This window comes from Rhinichthys klamathensis, unplaced genomic scaffold (genome assembly GCF_029890125.1).
Source record: "Rhinichthys klamathensis goyatoka isolate OS25496 unplaced genomic scaffold, OSU_Roscu_1.1 h1tg000330l_1, whole genome shotgun sequence".
In the NCBI taxonomy this organism is placed as follows: domain Eukaryota; kingdom Metazoa; phylum Chordata; class Actinopteri; order Cypriniformes; family Leuciscidae; genus Rhinichthys; species Rhinichthys klamathensis.
The window spans coordinates 2015172-2035242 of record NW_026606845.1 but is presented as its reverse complement, the minus strand read 5'-3'; the positions used below and the strand labels follow the sequence as shown (position 1 = coordinate 2035242).

The 20071-nt window shown below is 35.4% G+C and overlaps 1 protein-coding gene across 1 annotated transcript; it reads right to left on the bottom strand.

Moving 5' to 3' along the window:
• Positions 1–433: 433 nt before the first annotated feature.
• On the bottom strand, positions 434–4391 carry LOC130105847 (adhesion G protein-coupled receptor E3-like). Its single transcript, XM_056272049.1, has 11 exons — positions 4238–4391; positions 3949–4135; positions 3747–3863; positions 3434–3615; positions 2026–2187; positions 1744–1950; positions 1434–1666; positions 1282–1348; positions 1101–1192; positions 841–1003; positions 434–651 (listed from the first exon to the last, which is right to left on the bottom strand). Exons 2-11 carry the CDS (start codon positions 4112–4114, stop codon positions 592–594), a joined length of 1449 nt encoding a protein of 482 aa, XP_056128024.1. The 5' UTR covers positions 4115–4135; positions 4238–4391; the 3' UTR covers positions 434–591.
• Between the last annotated feature and the right edge of the window lie 15680 nt (positions 4392–20071).

Below are 20071 nucleotides of genomic sequence, written 5' to 3'. Positions count from 1 at the left end.
TCTTTACGCGCAAATCACTTGCATATTTACTCGTATATTTACGAATGTTTCATGAATGAGACCCAATGTGTGTTAAAATCTACACAACATGTGTCAAAATACCATCTGTGTGTTGCTTTTTTAACACATCTCTTTTTAGAGTGTAGGATATATAACAAAAGCAAAATGCAATCTAGTAATTTGTTTTAATACACAATTTCAGCCAAATGACAATACAGATTAATTTTGAATGAGACATTATCTGTTCATTGAGTTACTTTTATAGTTTATTTAAAAATGTATATCACAATACCCATAAAACCTGTGGTCCTCCATCCTGAATTTTTTTTTGCATTTATATGATATATTTTGTATGAGTCGTATGAATATTTAAAGTAATATACTGTAAAATGTGTCCTTACAGAAGAAACAGTCAGCTTTCTAAATTTGACAAACAAAAATATAATTTATAACTCTACTAAATAACTGATTCTATACAATGTAAATTTATTTGTTATTTCCCTTTACCATGCACATAAAAATAGTTTTCAGGTTTTTTAATTTTTATTTACCAACATTTACTTGTAAAATATTGAAGTTTAGCTGTAGTCCTCAGTGTTGTTTGCATCCACAGCAAAGACGTCTGAAGCAGTTCCTGTACTGCTGTCTAACCTGGACAAGAAAGAGACGAGAGGAGCTGAGCCGAGCATGAACTGCAATGGAGTTTGTTTATATTAAACAATATAAAAAAGTTGTTTTAAGAGACTAGATTTGAATTTTTAGATGCATTTTTAGATTCTTCCTCATACTGTCTATAGAGACACTGAAATGGTTTACTTATAGGATGGAAAAATGCCTGACTTCATTATTGAGGACACAATAGACCAGGAAGATGAAGGTTCCCTGCTGGGAGTTCAAGATCAGGAAGAGGATCTCCAGCTCCTTCCTGCCATTAGTGAAGAAACCCAGAATCCAGGAGCAACCAAGAACCACAAACTGAGCCAGTGTTTTAAATACCATAATCCTGCAGAAAAACAGAAAAATAATATACTTAATGTGTCGTACTTGACTATATGTTTGTTTTGTTTTTTTAAATAGAGCAATTGAATCATGTTTGTTACTTGGTTTGTTTCATCTGTGAAACTTCAGCGTTCAGATTTTTGAGAGTTGAGTTCAGATTGATGATGATCTTGATGAAGAGAATTGTGTTTGACTGCAAAGTAAAAAAATATATAATTAATCCCATTTTTTTCCGCATTTAATACAAAGTCATGAGCAAAATTAAACGAGAAATGTGTTTACTGATAGTATCATGCAAACCGGTCCTAGAAAACTCCTGATGAAACCTTCATCAGTTTGAATCCAGCATCTGTTTGGAGGAAGATATAGTCAAATAATCAATGAACAAACATGGATGAAGATTTTGAGCAATGAGTCACTCAAATTAAACTCACATTTCACTTCCATGGCCTTTAGGATCCACCACAGCAGACATGGCCACCACAACCAGAGGAACCGTATATCCAATCACACACAGGAATTCATTGCTAAGTGCCTCCCTATTAATGGAGCTGATCTGTGATAGGTTCTTCACACAGATGAAGAGAAGCACAGCTTCAATGAACATCCACACAAAGCCGGAGAGAAAGAGGAAATGCAGCACTCCTGATATCACGGCACACAACACCTGGAGATCATGAGAGACGGTTATGATGATTCTCAGTGAGACTGTGCTGAGCTGTAGAGCTCCTTCATCATTCTCACCTTATCAGGGTTTATGAGGCTCAGGAACTGTTGTGTGAGCAGGAACAGAAGGTGAGCCAACAGAAGACTGATGCAGAGGTTGATTCGAGCCACATTATTCACTCTAGGACTCCACTGACAAAGGGCAAACGTCAACAGGGCCAAACTGAAGAACACCAGCCCCACGGACACACACACCAAATTCAACAGCTCCACCAGTGAGTCTCTCTGAGAAAACATGTCAGAGAACATGAGTGCCAAATCTGTGCTGTTCTTCAATGCTCACTATAAATGTTCTCGTACCTCTGGTGGGCGGCTGGTTTGCATGATGACAGCGAATGTCGACAGATGAACACACGAACACACAGTGTAGCTGCTATTGGTCTTTAAAACAGAACAACCATCTACAATCCACTCTCTGATATTCCAGTACACACAGGACAGGGAACCTTTGGGGTCAAACTCCTGCAAAAAGAAGAAAGAACATGCAGAAAACAATAAAAAAATGAATTTTCAACCCGATATCAGGGCAATTCGTACATATTTTACGAGTTGCCCAATTCGTATTAATTACCTACTCCTGAGCCCACCCCTACCCATCATTGGGGCTTAGACTAATCGTACAAATTCGTAAAACACTGTAAAAAAAAACAAAAACATGTGAAATTTACAGTAAAAAAACGGCAGCTGTGATTGCCAGAATTCTACCTTAAAAAATATGGTGGCAAACTTTTATGTTTTATGGGACTTAAATTTACGTGCAAAAAAAAAAAAAAAAACACAATGTAAAAAAAAAAAACCTGTGAAATTTACGTTAAGAAACTGGCAGCTTGGTTATAAATAGCCATTTTACTTTTACGACTTTTTAGTAGCTTGTTTTATAATGTTTAGAGTTTTATATTATTATTTTGTTGATTGTCACTGTTGTTGAGATTAATACGCTGATTATTGATGTCTGTGTGGGTCTAAGTTGTGGGTCTAAATCATACAAAATTAATTTTATACACTGTGTTTTTAAGCTTCTTCTGATTATCTGTTTCCCACTTCTGGCTCGCATACAGTAGGGTCACAGAGCTATTATACTCATAAACATGAAATACATAAAACAGACCTCATACAATAAAAGATAAGACTCTTAATGAGATCAGTGAATCACATCACTACATGACGATTTTTTTATCATCAAAAATAGATAACATGCCATAACGAAAGTGCTTTATAAAACACACAGTGAAAGCAGTCAGAGAAAATCTAAAGTTAGAAAGTAAAGGGCCAAGAGCCCAACTAAAGCAAACACTGATCTCCATAATGGCGACTTCAAACTTTATTATTTTCAATAAAGCATCAACATCTAAACTTCTGGTCATTCTCAATAACAACTTTTGTGACAAATTTGTTTGTAATACAATATTGTTTTGGTAAATTGCTGGCAACCAGAGCTGCCAGTTATCAAGTTCAGTTCCATAAAACCTAAAATATTACCACCGTATTTTTAAGATAAAGCACTTCCAACAAGCTGCCAATTTTTTTATGTAAACTTTAGTTCAGTGGCGTCAAACATAAATGTTTCTACCATATTTTTTTACGGTAAAGTACTGGCAACCACTTTTTTTTAGTGTACGAATTGGTTGTGACATAGTATTGGAATATTATATGTTTCCAGATGTTCATCAGTTCTCAGGTTGGACAAAAACACATTTCCGTCTCTCACTCTGATGTGTTTGAAGGTGAAGTGGACTGGTTTGGTGAGGTTAGTGTTGGTGGTTTTGGGAAGAGTAGCTGAGATCACAGTGGACATCATGGTTTTAATCGTGTCATTTGATGTGTTGAAGAAGTCTGGCTTCAGGAGATTCTCCATTGTGGTATAACTCAATAAAGCCACAGCAGCTGATCCTGTGTGACAGAAACAGAAGCTTAAACACAATTAAATGCATTCACTTTCTTTTTTATTGTTGTTAGTGATGTCTCTTTCTAGGTTTTTTTTATTTATTTTTTATTTAATCAAAGTAAAACATGTCACATACTTTCATCGTTGTTCTTGGCAATCCCAATGAGATCAATGTCCACAAAAGAATATGTTGTGTTAAGTCGAGGGATTTTATCTAAGGTTGCATTTGGTCCAACCATGAAGATTTGTACCTCTGATTAAAAAATACAATTATTAAATGAATTCGTATTAACAATTAGGCCATCTAGAAAAGTCAAAATAGTTTGGTTTTCACTTACCCACAGAGTCAAGAGTAAAACTGACATTGGCATATGTGTCTGTCGGCTGCACCAGCATGGACACCAGCTTCTCACTGGCTTTTAACACACGGTTTCCATCTGACACCAGTTTATTTGGGTCAGCTGATGATGGCACTAAAACCTTCTCTGATGCGTTGAGGACCATATTCCAAATTTTTTTCACATCCTATTTTAGTAAGCACATAAATGGGGTTATTTGTAAATGTTGAAACAAAAGAAAGCATTGCTATAGTATAATTTATGTATTATTTTGTCATTTTTGTCTTACGGTCAAAGGGAGCACTTCATCTGTAATGTTTTCTATCCGGGCAAGAAGATTTTCTACACATTGTCCTATGGTCTGACTCTGAAATCACAATTGAGCTTTACACATAAAACCAAAAACTAAAGGTGTGTACTGTGGACTATTTGAAGTCAAATAAAAATGAATTGCCCCAGTCAACACTTTGATCTCACCATGTGGTCACAACGTCAGCAATCTGAGTTCACAGTGGTGTAAAAGTGTAACCTCACAGCACTCTCACTGTGTGCTCAAACTATGACCACAATATGAGCTCATCCCAGCTAGACATGTTATTGTTCTATGAATGTTTTGAGAGCATGTTATGGTCTTGTAATGTTTTCTGTAACTAATTTTATTTTTGTTACCCAAATGCTTTTTCTAAAAGGTAGGATAACACTCTCTAAAAACATTGTACACAGCAAAATCACCAGTGTTAAATTAACACTGCTCAGTGTTTATATGAGTCCACACTCAGAAAGTGTTCATCGAACACTGAAGCAGTGTTAAAGTTAATGAGATAATAAAGTAATTAATTGAGTGATAATTGAGCATTATCGACGACACCTGGTGTTAACAAGCAGAATCACTGAAGGAGAAAATCGTAATAGGTATGTTACCATTATGGGGATCAGTGTTTGCTTTAGTTGGGCTCTTGACCCTTAAATCATTAACTTTAGTTCTTTGTTTGGCTGTTATACCTGAGTTTTACCTGCCTGATGAACAAAGAGAAAAGGTGATATGATGGTGTTGATTGTGTTTTAACATAATCAATAGTTGGCCTGAATCACTTAATTAATTAACCCTCTGGGGTTCTTCGGGTCAAAAATGACCCGAAGCGTTTAAATTAGTGCTGTCAAACGATTAAAATATTTAATCGCGATTAATCGCATTAATGTCATAGTTAACTCGTGATTAATCGCGTTTAATCGCACATTTTTATCTATTCTAAATGTCTCTTGATTTCTTTTTGTCCCATTATTTTTTTCTCATTTTAATGCTCTTATCAACATGGAAAAGTGGATCGGCTTGCTTTGTGCAAATGTTTTTTATTGAAAACAATATTGGCATATACTGTTCAATTTCACACAAAAACATTATCACTTGGAGCAAATAATCTCTCACACAATATAACACTGTCCATCAATAAAAGGGTGAAATAAATACTGACGAGGTCCTGATATTGACGAGGGGGCGGAGAATTCGCATCAGCTGTGTGTGTGTGTGTGTGTGTGTGTGTGTGTGTGTGTGCTGGCCATCATCAAGTGGTATTCAGACTGGACGTGCTGCGATGATGATAGCTCAGTTCACAACGACAAAACACACAGATCACTTTGGTCTTGTCAATGGAACCATTTGGCAACTTTTTAAAAGTAAACTTTCCATTCAGAATCTTATTGGCATCCATTTCGGCGTCTCACGCTCGTCATCCACTCAAAACTGGACGTTTTGAACGTTCCTATAACATTCAGAAATAACGTTTTTATAACTTAATGGGAACGTTATGAAAACATTCTTATAACCTAAAATTGTTAGCTGGGGAAGAGGAGAGATTCGCGATTGCACTGAACACGTTTTAAGTGCAGGTATATTCTCTGAGTGAGCCCAGAGAAAATTCTTACAAGAGCAGCGTGTATCTGAGAGCGCGCGCGACTCGAGCAGAGAGATTCGTGCTCGGCACATTATATTCCGCGCGCGAGCAGAGAGATTCGCGCTCGCGCATCCGGCTCGCAAGCCCAAACAAGTGTGTGCGGCGTGCCTGTTGTTTTGTTTCCGGTCTAGCTAGATCCGCTTGCGCTTTCAAAACGTCCTCGCGCGGCGCAAGCCATTGAAATGAATGGGTTTCATAGCGCAGCGGCCCGCATGCCGTCCTGTTGCAAAAGCATGTGAAAAAAAACCTACAAAGTTTGCTAGGCCAAAAAGACCGTTAATCGCGCGATAAAAAAATTAACACCGTTAAAATGGGTTTGCGTTAACGCCGTTAATAACGCGTTTAACTGACAGCCCTAGTTTAAATAAAAAAATGTTAAAAATCGTAGCTTCATCGGAATGGTCCAAAACTTGGTGACTTTTTTGGTACTTGGTATATGAACACCCACAAAAATTGGGGAAAGGATTTTAAAAGTCGTAAGTGGTCGTAAAAAAAAGTCACACTCAGGGTCTTCGGGTCAAAAATGACCCCCATAGGAAATGAATGGGAAATTGGCAAAAATGTGAAAATACAGAGTTTTTTTGTGCATACAATCTACAAAACAGCCAGGATGCAGAAAAAAAGCACACAACAGTGAAGGGGTGAATCTCTTAAAACAATGGGTGACAATTTTTTTTTCCATTTGTTCTCTTTATAATGCAATGTTCAGGTTTGACTGTATTATAAAGTAAAACTGCCACTTAAAATTACCATTTAAACCAACCAAAAAAAAAAAAAAAATTTAAAAAATTTAAAAAAATGACAAATATAGTCTTTGAGAATCTGTTATTATATATTAAAATCAAAAACCTGAAAAAATTAAACAATATGTGAAAAAATCACTAGAGTGTTTCTACCATAGGTTTCTACAGAGAGCTGTAAATCCACTAGTGGTAAAAATGTGCTATTGCGTGATAAAAATGCTCAGTGTGTCCACCAGATGGCTCCGATCTCATTTCGAAAATTGCTTTCATGAGGTCTAGACTTGACTCTAAAATGAAATACAGCTTTAATAAAATTTTTTTTTTAATTATATATATATATATATATATATAAATTTTCTATTATATTCAATGGGAAAAAATGGGTCTTAATTATTGCATAAATATTAATTATAAATTATAAAATTATCTCAAAACACCAAAAAAGAAAAGAAAAAATATTATTGAACAAAAATATATTTCATTGATTTTACTCAGATAAAATGTATCTTAATGCCGCCCTCCGGGTCATTTTTGACCCGAAGGTCCTGAGTGTGAGTCTAAAATGAGGAACCCCAGAGGGTTAAGAGCATAATTTCAGAGTTAAGTTTACCTTATGGATTATAGCAGCACTGTCATTGTAGAGTATGCATTTTTTTAGCCTTTTTAATTAAATCCACATGATCAAATCATTACAAAAAAAAAAACACCTTAAAAAGTATTTCAGGTAGGCACATACAGACATCAAGAATTAGCGTATGAATCCCAACAATGGTGACAAACCGATGACCTCTGAACATAAGCTCATTATTTATTCATGCAGCAATGCATGATGGGAGCCATGAATGATATTTGATTGGTGGCATCCAGAATACACTGCAAAATGCTTTATAATTGTCACCATTGTTGAGAGTCACAGGCTGGTTCTTGATGTCTGTTTAAAAAAGAAAAAAAAAGTTTTGTATGTGATTAAGTTTTAAGAAATTATTTGGGTTACATTGTAAAAGTTGCAAATATTATGATTTTCAAGGACAGTGCTGCTATAATCAATAAAGTAAATGTAACTTGCGCTCTATTCAGGTCAAATGATTGTGAGATAATGATAATGTTAAAACACAACCAACACCATCAAATCACCTTTTCTCTTTGTTCATCTAGCTGTTATAACTCAGGTACAGCAGCCAAACAAAGAACTAAAGTTAAATACTTAAGGGTCAAGAGCCCAACTAAAGCAAACACTGATCTCCATAATGGTAACTTACCAATTACGATTTTCTCCTTCAGTGATTCTGCTTGTTAACATCAGGTGTCTTCGATAATGCTCAATTATCACTCAATTAATCACTTAATTATCTTATTAACACTGCTTCAGTGTTCATTTAACACTCTCTGAGTGTGGACTCATATAAACACTGAGCAGTGTTAATTTAACACTGGTGATTTTGCTGTGTAAGCATGTTTAGTGATAGCATTGATAGAACATTATCCCCTAACATTCTAAAGTTTCCTAGCAGACACGGGACTGAACCTCTTTAAAGCTGCAGTCCGTAGCTTTTTTTGGGTTAAAAATTATCCAAAATACATATTTGATAAAATACATAACCAGCCAGTGTACAAAACTATCTGCTTGCCTTAGCTAGATTCAAAGCGGTAAGCTTGTAATAATGTTTTTAATTCCAGTGGTACTGGTGGATTTCCGCGGGAGATTCGAGCATGTCTTTGCGTCATTACGTCACATCTGTACACACACATCTGTACACATAAAGAAGGAGTCTCGGCTAGTAGGCTATATTGCGTGTGAGGATGCTGGAGGTGGAGATTTATAGCCTTTTCTCACAGCACTTGATATAATTAAACGTATTAATTTGATGGCGGATCCAGAAAGGTTCAAACGACGATCATCAGTGACAACTGGAGATTCACCCGCTGTAAAATGCAAAAGACTTCGTTCGGACTTCGGAGTGGCTACAGAAAAAAAGAGACAGTAACCGGACCCATGCGAAAACAAGGATATGCCTACATATCGGAAAGACATTACATGTAGTCACGCAATGCATGCTGACGTTGTTAACATTAACAAGTTGAGAACATAGTATAATTTGCACGGTTTTGCGGGATATGATAACTTATAAGCAATTGTTAGATTTAATCAGCGCGATTTACTGTAATGTCAGAACCAGAACAAAAGTGGATGTTTCTTTCTAGTTCAGATGACATTTTCCAGTGAAAATTCTTATGTTGGTCATACTTCCAAAAAGAATAATCTGTGATTCTGAATGACATCGACACCGGCGGCGACTGACAGCCCCACACTCTCCTCAAACATTGTGTTCATCCGCGCTGTGCCGTGTCGAGGGTGTTGAAGTACAACTCACGTAAAGTTGATAATTCCGTGAATGACTGCAATTGCAGATTTCGAACAGAGATGGCGATAAAGAGGAAAAACGCCAGACTGCAGCTTTAAAGAGTTTGTTTGAAAGTAATAGGTTGGTCACCAATGTGGAGGTCAGTGTTTGCTTTAGTTTGACTCTTTGGCCCCTTGACTATGTGATGTTTGTTTTTGCTAACAGGTGAGTGTTTGTTATAGCAAGAGATGTGATCAAGTATGTTGGCTACTTTTTGATAAAAAAGATACAATCATAATGAAGTGCCATTATTTCATCACTGGAGTAGTTTTCACCACATGTAGTAATAGATTCAAAAGTTTCCTTTTATACATAATATACACATTTTCTATTGTAATCATGTTTGGATATCACGCTGTAGAAACATTACTATAATCAATTATATGAGATTAATAACACATATGATGGTCTAAAAGTTGATCAGTGCATTACATGTTGAATATATAGTTATCATCATCAAGCAGCTGACATCCTCTGATCATGTTTTCTCTTGCTGTTCTTGCCATAACAAACAGCAAACAGAGAAAAAACATTAAGAGTTAAACTGCCCAACTAAAGCAAACACAGATGACCATAATGGTGACATCAAACCAAACTATTAACTTCATTAAACCATCAACATCTAAACCTCTGTTAATCTCAATAAGAATTTTTCCACACATATGACAGAAATAAAGTCTGGTTAGTAATAAGTGAACCTGGTAATGCTTTTTGTGGAGTTGTTTAATGACGTTGGAGCCTGACATCAAATGTTTAAATGTCAACCCAATTTTCATTTTCAACCAGAATTTGACGTCCGAGTGATGTTGGAGACCATGTCCAATAACATTTCTAGCTAGGGTGACTCAAATTGTGGCCATAATATGAGCACACAGTGAGAGTGCTGTGCGGTTACACTTTTAGCTCTCTATGAGCTCACATTGGCCCTCATTTATCAAAAGTGCGTACACCAAATTTCCAGCGTACACCTGGCGTATACCCAAAACCTTGGTGACTTTGAGATTTATCAATATGGACGTTGGCTTACAGCACGCTCAAATCCTACGCCAGCTCAGGAGGTGGTGTACGCACGTTTTGAGTTGCGCAGAAGAACAATTCCTAACACCACAAAACGCACTGACAAACTAAAAGACATGATAGATTATGACCCACTGTAAAAAAACTAAAACATAGTAATTATAAACTTCAGTGTTTATTTTTGTGAAACATGGACTTCAATGTTTCATTTGTGTGACTTTACCAAAGCATTTGATTTGTAGGCATAAGTATTCCTTCACAGCAAAATCCCCAGAGTTAAATTAACTCTGCTCAGAGAACATTTGGTCCCTCTCTACAGAGAGTTAAAATAACTCTGAATCAGAGTTAAAGTTAATGAGATACTTAAGGGATTAATTAAGTGATGATTGGGCATTAATGATGAACACCTGCTGTCAACAAGCAGAATCACTGAAAGAAAGAGAAACAACAAGAACAGAAAAAAAGATAAACACAAGAACTACAACTGACTTCTAGCCACAGCCTTAGATGAAATCAAATGTAGACAAAAGACATTAAATCTCTCTAGTTCTCAGCAGAGGAGGATTAAACAACTCCGCAAACAGCATTACCAGCCTCACTTATTACTAACCAGACTGACTTTATTTCTGTCACGTCTACAGAAGGTCTTACTGAGAATTAACAGGAGTTTAGATGTTGACGATTTATTGAAAATGTTTGATCACCATTATGGCGATGAGTGTTTCCTTTAGTTGGTCAGATTTGACTCTTGGCTTTTATTCCCAGTTTGTGGTTTTTGTAATAGGTCTTACCAATACACGTAATTTATTACAAAGAAAGCCAAAAACAAAGATGATCAGGTGATATAGTTTTCAACAACAAAAAATAGAATAATGCACTTATCTCATCGCTGTCCAATAGTGGTTATATGATGTTAAAACATTATATTCACTAACAATACTCTCTTGACACAGAGCGGACATTCTGATTTTTTATTTTTTAAATATATTATGGGGATTTTTTTTTAAAGACACAGACATCAAGAATCAGCATATGAATCTCAACAATGGTAACATGCTTCATGCCGCAATGCATGCTGGGAGCCACAATAATATAAAACGTATGGCTCCCAGCATGCATTGCGGCATGAAGCATGTTACCATTGTTGAGATTCATATGCTGATTCTTGATGTCTGTGTCTTGGAAAAAAAAAAATCCCCATAATGTTTTTTAAAAGTCAAAAATCAGAATGTCCGATCTGTGGCAAGAGAGTATTGTTAGTGAAAATAATGTATTAACATCATATAACCACTTTTGGACAGTGATGAGATAAGTGCCTTATTCTATTTTTTGTTGTTGAAAACTATATCACCTGATCATCATTGTTTTTGGCTTTCTTTGTAACAAATTACGTTTTATGGTAAAACCTGTTACAAAAACCACAAACTCAGAATAAAAGCTGAGAGTCAAATCTGACCAACTAAAGGAAACACTCATCGCCATAATGGTGATCAAACATTTTCAATAAATCATCAACATCTAAACTTCTGTTAATTCTCAATAAGACCTTCTGTAGACTTAACAGAAATAAAGTCAGTCTGGTTAGTAATAAGTGAAGCTGGTAATGCTGTTTGTGGAGTTGTTTAATCCTCCTCTGCTGAGAACTAGAGAGATTTAATGTCTTTTGTCTACATTTGATTTAATCTAAGGCTGTGGCTAGAAGTCAGTTGTAGTTCTTGTGTTTATCTTTTTTTCTGTTCTTGTTGTTTCTCTTTCCTTTAGTGATTCTGCTTGATTCACCATAATATGAGAACTGAACAGAGCTGGACGAAGACATCAGAATGGCTAAAGCCTATAGATTAATTAACTGAAATAATAACTTTTTTTTACAACAGAAATGAATCAACACTGAACTATACTTAAGCTGAATTATGACACTATTTTGTTCTAGATCTACAGAGATTTAATTTGTTTTTGGCGTAGTATTGTACAGCATTTGTTCAATTTTCTGACCATGAGAATTGCATTAATTGTATTTTATTTCACCTATGAGCACATAACGATCTTTTGATATTTCAGAGGAAAAAAAAACATTTTATTTAAATTAATAATTTTTGTTTTTTCAGTTTATCATATAATTGTTGTGTATGGTCTATGAAAAAAAATTGTTGGTTGAGAATTAAAAAATATTTTCAATTAAATCATATGTTCATACGGAAGCCCTGAACCGCAACATAGAAAAAAAAAATCAGTAAAAAAAAAAAAAATCAGTAAAAAAAACAAACAAAAAAACCTAGCATTTCGAGATTAAAGTCGAAATATTTCTAGATTAAAGTCGAAACCGCAACGTAAAAAAAAAAAAAAAATCTGTAAAAAAACCCCCCAAAAACATTTCGAGATTAAAGTCGAAACATTTCGAGATTAAAGTCGAAACCTACGGAAGCCCTGAACCGCAACGTAAAAAAAAAAAAAAAAATCTGTAAAAAAAAAAAAAAAAAAACCTAGCATTTCGAGATTAAAGTCGAAATATTTCGAGATTAAAGCGAAACCGCAACGTTAAAAAATAAAATAAAAATCAGTAAAAAAAAAAAAAACTAGCATTTCGAGATTAAAGTCGAAACATTTCGAGATTAAAGTCGAAACATTTCGAGATTAAAGTCGAAACATTTCGAGATTAAAGTCGAAACATTTCGAGAGTACGAGAATACAGTCTTCCGTGGAAGTTGCGTGTGTGCTTGCCATTGTTTCACATTGCCACACACAGGCATTCATAATGGTGCATAGCGAGTGTTTCACACTGTGTGTGTGTGTTTTATTTCAACAAAAGGAAATTCAACAGGTGCCAATCTACCAGCATTAGGCTACCATTATAGGACGTTATAAAATATACTGCGCCGGAATAGACTTTAGCCTATAGGAAAACCAACCCGGAAAACACTTTTCAGACTGGATGGAGATATCCAGCTTTATGAATGAATTAATTAATTAATGAATGAATGAGGCATTTATATAGCGCTTTCATATGTCTACACTCAAAGCGCTTTACAATCATATCAGAGAATCTCTCCTCAACCACCATTAGTGGTTATTAAATCTGAGGAAATCACGGGATCCGGCCAAATGATTGGATACAGAATGATAAAATCTATCCAGAACGTATTTACGGTGAAGAGGGAGACAGAACGGTTACTGTTGTGTTCTCGACCCAGATAGTGTTGCCTAGACGAGCACGAAAACATTTAAAAAACACTGCCACATAAAGTTTGGACCATTGTGATACCTACTCCGGCGGAGTCTGTGCGCTCGTCTATAATAGGCAACGCCATGGTAATTCTTGTTGGTAGATTAGCACCTGTGTAGAATTTTGTTGAAAGCCCAGATAACACACACACACACACGCGCGCTCTGAGCCAGTGGACGCACACTGTTATGAATGCACACACTTCTATGGAAGACTGTATTATCGTAATGTTTCGACTTTATTCTCGAAATGTTTCGACTTTAATCTCGAAATGTTTCGACTTTAATCTCGAAATGTTTCGACTTTAATCTCGAAATGCTAGTTGTTGTTGTTTTTTACTGATTTTTTTTTTTTTTTTTTGGTTTCGACTTTAATCTCGAAATATTTCGACTTCAATCTCGAAATGCTAGTGTTTTGGGGTTTTTTTTTACTGATTTTTTTTTTTTTTTTACGTTCAGGGCTTCCGTATGTTCAAATGCTCAAGCTTTGTTTTTTTTGTTTTTGTTTTTTAAGCTTTGTTCAATTTATATTGTTAATCTTTTGACTCAACAAAACAAATGGATAAAGTATAATTTTAACTTTTAAAAAACTATTAACATTTGTTAATAGTACTATATTATCTTTTGTTAATAGGACAAAACATAATTCTTATCTTTTATAGCCTACACTGTAAAAATGACTACAACTGAAAATGTTAAATCTAATCAATAAAATTGAGGCAACAAATGACAATCAATATTATTAATTAAATTTAACAAATTAGAATTGAGTAATAATTAACCAAATGAATTACTTAAAAGTTAACCAATTAAAATGAGTAAAATTTACACATTTTTCTAAACAAAAATATCGGAATAACAGACTGACGTCCAGAGGTGGGTAATCCAGGGGCCAAAGAGTAAAAGTCCTGCCATAAGTTTATTCCAACCATGACCTCAGTCAGATGATTTCACTAATTAGTTCTGTCTTCTGTCTGAATTAGCAAATCCAGGTGATTGGAACAAAATACTGAGGAGGACTTTTACTTTTGAACCTGGACTTTACACCTCTTGCCACATGTCAGCCAAGAGTAAAGAAATTAACCAGAACTGGATCTTATCGTAGCCAAAATAATCTGTGTATATTAAATATAGCGTAATTGCAACCTTAATAAAGCCTGTTAACAAACAGAATCACTGAAGGAAAGAAGAGAACAGAAAAAGAGACGAGCAGAAACACAAGAACTACAACTGACTTCAGACACAGCCTTAGATGAAATCCACTGAAGAGAAAAGAAGACATTAAATCTGAAGATCTCAGCAGAGGAGGATTAAACAACTCCACAAACAGCATTACCAGCTTCACTTATTACTAACCAGACTGACTTTATTTCTGTCAGAGGTCTGCAGAAGTTTTATTGAGAATTAACAGAGGTTTAACTCTGTTTCATTTAAAGTCACCATAACAGTGATTAGTGTTTCCATTAGTTGGGCTCTTAACTCTTATTTCATCTAATGTCTATTTTGGCAGCTATGGCAGTGTGTGTGTTAAACACATTCGCAGCAGCAAAGAAAGCTAAAGTGAAATGAGATCAGGTGATGATGGTTTTATAATCATCATGAAATAGACCCAATCACTGAGGTAGGGCTGGGTGATAAATCGCACGAAATTGTTATGCGCATTTTTTCAGCAAAGCTGGTTCCTTGATTAGTAGTAAATTGCCTTCACCTGCTTTCAGATGGAAGATATGATGCAGATATGTGTTAAAGTTAATGAGATAATTAAGTGATTCATTTAGTGATTGAGCATTATTGAAGACACCTGATGATATCAAGCAGAATCACTGAAGGAGAAAATCACAAATTGTAAGCCACCGTTATGGCGATCAGTGTTTGCTTTAGTTGGACTCTTGACCCTTATTCTTTCACTTTAATTTTGATTTGTCTGCTGTTATTAATTTATAACAGTTAAATGAACAAAGACACGTGTGATCTGATAGTGTTGGTTATGTTTTGGCATAATCATGCTGTGATCTGAAAAATTAAACTTATTGAGATAGTTCGGTTTAACTCATTAGCAACAGCTTTGTGATTGTACAGCATATGATTATCAGTTTTTTCTTATAATACAAAATATTTCATAAACATTGTTCTGATCAAAACCCTTTTAAATGCATATAGAAACACAGACATCAATAGTCAGCCTGTGAATCTCAACAATGGTGACAATAATAATGCATGTTGCAGTGGCTGCCACCAATCACAACTCATTAATGGCTCCCATCATGCATTGCGGTATGAATAAATTATGATCTGAATTGTCTATGTAATTTACTTTTCCTAATTGAATATTCTGCTCATCACCATTGTTGAGATGCATTGACTGAATCTTGAAGTCTGTGAGTGCCTAAAATAAAAACTTTTTTTTTAAAAACAACTTTTAAGAAATCCTTTATATTATATCTAAAATTCTGGATATTTATCCAGAATCACAGTTATGCTGTAACCAACAGCATAAATCACAAAAATAATGATCAAATAGTGATTGTCATAATATAACCAACATCATTAGATCACTTTATTTCTTTGTTCATCTGGCAGTTATAACTCAGATACAACAGCCAAACAAAATCTAAAGTTATTATTCTAAGGGTCAAGAGCCCAACTAAAGCAAACAATGATCGCCATAACGGTGACTTACAATTTTAGATTTTCTCCTTTAGATGCTCAATCATCACTCAATTAATAACTTAATTATCTCATTAACTTTAACACTCTTGAGTGTGGACTCATATACACTCCCAGGAGTGTTAATTTAACACTGGAGTTTTTGCTGTGTACAAAGAGCTGTAGTTAACTGACAAGCTGAGCCATATCGCATTAAATATCGCTGGCGATACGTCCGCGATATTAATGCGATATGGCTTAGCTTGTCAGTTAACTACGGCTCTTTGTAGTAAATGCCGCTCCATCTGAAAGCGGGTGAAGGCGATTTACTACTAATCAAGGAACCGGCTTTACTGACGAGATGCGCATAACAATATCGTGCGATATATCGCCCAGCCCTATGTGTATGTCAATGTAGGCCAGTTTTTTTTTTTTATGTTTGTTAAAAGACTTATTTGACGAAGATGAAAAGATTCTCATGCTGCAGATGTGAATATATTACTGGAACAATATAACTGTTGGATTATCAAAACCTCAATGAATCAGGCTATTTTATGAGTATAAATCCATCAACAGAAAAACATCATCACCTGATCTCATTTCACTTTAGCTTTCTTTGCTGCTGCAAATGTGTTTGACACACACACTATCACAGGAGCCAAAAAAGACAAAATATATATTAAGAGTTGAGAGCCCAACTAAGGGAAACACTAATCACTGTTATGGTGACTTCAAATTAAACAGTTAAACCTCTGTTAATTCTCAATAAAACTTCTGCAGATGTCGGACAGAAATAAAGTGAGTCTGGTTAGTAATAAGTGAAGCTGGTAATGCTGTTTGTGGAGTTGTTTAATCCTCCTCTGCTGAGATCTTCACAGATTTAATGTCTTCTTTTCTCCTCAGTGGATTTCCTCTAAGGCTGTGGCTAAAGTCAGTTGTTTCCTGAAAAATCTCAGTCAAATGTACTAAACAAAAAAGTAAAATTATGTGAATTACTTTATGTGATTTTATGTGTTTTTGCACATAATGATATAGTGGAGATCTGTTAGTGTTTAATGTTCTGTTGGGATTTAAAGTGTTTAAAGTGTCTCACAGATTTAATGTCTTCTTTTATCTTCAGTGGATTCCATCTAAGACTCTTTGCTCTTGGCTGACATGTGGCCAGAGGTATAAAGTAGGGCTGGGCGATTAATCGCACGATATTGTTATGCGCATCTAATCAGTAAAGCCGGTTCCTTGATTAGTAGTAAATCACCTTCACCTGCTTTCAGATGGACGATATGATGCAGATATGACTCTATGAGTGTTAAATTAACACTCAAGAGTGTTAAAGTTAATGAGATAATTAAGTGATTAATTTAGTGATGATTGAGCATTATTGAAGACACCTGATGATAACAAGCAGAATCACTGAAGGAGAAAATCTAAAATTGTAAGCCACCGTTATGGCGATCAGTATTTGCTTTAGTTGGGCTCTTGATCCTTATACTTTAAGTTTAATTTTTGTTTGTCTGCCGTTATTGATTTATAACAGTTAAATGAACAAAGAAAAGTGTGATCTGATAGTGTTGGTTATGTTTTGACATAATCATGCTGTGATCTGGAAAATGAAACTCATTCAGATGATCTGGTTTAACTTGATAGCACCAGTTTTGTGGTTCTACAGCATATGATAATTGTATTTTTCTTATAATCCAAAACATTTAATAAAAATTGTTCTGATCAAATCACTTTCAAATGCATTTATTTAGAAACATAGACATCAATAATCAGCCTGTGGATCTCAACCGTGGTGACAATAATAATCCTTGTTGCCACCAATCACAACTCATTAATGGCTCCCATCATGCATTGCGGTATGAATAAATTATGATCTCAATTGTCTATGTAATTTACTTTTCCTAATTGAATATTCTGCTCATCACCATTGTTGAGATGCATTGACTGAATCTTGATATCTTTGTGTGCTTAAAAGAAAGAATTTTTTTTTTTTTACAACTTTTAAGAAATCCTTTATATTATATCTCAAATTCTGGATATATATGCAGAATCTCAGTTATGCTGTAACCAACAGCATAAATCACAAACAATTAGTTCAAATGATGATTGTCATAATATAACCAACACCATTAGATATTTTTTTTTTTCTTTGTTCATCTGGCAGGCATAACACAGATACAACAGCCGAACAAAATCTAAAGTTAAAGGTTCTCTAAGCGATCCTGGGTGACATCACTTCTTGTTGACGTTCGAACTATTGTCAAACAAAACGGAGGCTAGCTAGACCCTCCCTCCTCCTCATCCGCACACTAACCCCGCCCCCAAACCCTTCTTGTCGGTCATTGGCTGGAACAGTTTGTTATGTTTCGGGGAGCAGGTCGCCGCAGTTTGCTTTTGTTGCTGTTTGTGGAGCCTGGGCTGTCTACAGAGATCGCGTTTCTTTACAGTGTGTTCAGGGGACAGGCAGCCAGTGGATAGTGAGGAGATGTTTGCTGTATGTGACAAAAAATGTTTTTGCCTAAAAAACGCGTGACATCGCTTAGAGCACCTTTAATAATATAAGGGTCAAGAGTCCAACTAAAGCAAACACTCATCTCCATAATGGTGACCTGAAATTCCGTTTTTCTCCTTCAGTGATTCTGCTTTAGGTGTCTTCAATAATGCTCAATCACTCAATTAATCACTTAAATATCTCATTACCTTTAACACTCTTGAGTGTGGACTCATATACACTCCCAGGTGTGTTCATTTAACACTGAGTTTTTGCTGTGTACAAAGAGCCGTAGTTAACTGACAAGCTGAGCCATATCGCATTAAATATCGCTGGCGATATGTCCTCGATTTTAACGCGATATGGCTCAGCTTGTCAGTGAACTACGGCTCTTTGTAGTAAATGCCGCTCCATCTGAAAGCAGGTGAAGGTGATTTACTACTAATCAAGGAACCGGCTTTACTGATTAAATGCACATAACAATATCGTGCGATTAATCGCCCAGCCCTAGTATAAAGTCCAGGTTCAGAAAGTAAAAGTCCTCCTCAGTATTTTTTTCCAATCACCTGGATTTGCTAATTCAGACAGGAGACAGAACTAATTAGTGAAATCAGCTTACTGAGTTCATGGGTGGAATAAATTTATGGCAGGACTTTTACTCTTTGGCCCCTGGATTACCCACCTCTGCTGACGTCAAAGATGAATTAAGAAATCTTTTTTTTATTGCCATCATTGAAGACACCTGATGTTAACAAGCAGAATCACTGAAGGAGAAAACCGTAAATTTTAAGTCACCATTATGGAGATCAGTGTGTGTTTTAGTTGGGCTCTTGGCCCTTAAATCATTAACTTTAGATGTTGTTTGGCTGCTGTACGTGAATTATAACAGCCAGATGAACAAATAAAAAAGGTGATCTGATGGTGTTGGTTATGTTTTAACATAATCATTATTTCACAATCATTTGACCTGAATCACTGAACTCATATAGAGCCCAGTTTCTGAGTAAGGTTTACTCTATTAATTATAGCAGCACTGGCCTTGTACAGCATCATATTTTTAGCATTTTCAATGAAACCAAATGATCAAAACAATAAAAAGACAACTTCAGTAATCATTTTATGTAGGCACACCCAGACATCAAGAATTAGCGTATGAATCTCAGCAATGGTGACAAACAGATCACCTGATCATAAGCTCATTATTTATTCATACAGCAATCCATGATGGGAGCCATGAATGAGTTTTGATTGGTGGCATCCAGAATGCACTGCAACATGCGTTGTTATTATCACCATTGTTGAGATTCACAGGCTGATTCTAGATCTCTGTGTGTCTAAAAATTAAATCAAAACAAAAACAAAAATAGTTTTTTTTGTATTTGAAACACGTTTAAAAATAATTCTATGGATTACCTTGTGAAATCTAAAAATATTAAACTGTACAAGGACAGTGCTGCTATAATTAATAAAGTAAACCTAAACTGGGCTCTATATGAGTTCAGTGATTCAGGTCAAATGATTGTGAAATAATGATTATGTTAAAACATAACCAACACCATCAGATCACCTTTTCTATTTGTTCATCTGGCTGTTATAATTCACGTACAGCAGCCAAACAACATCTAAAGTTAATGATTTAAGGGCCAAGAGCCC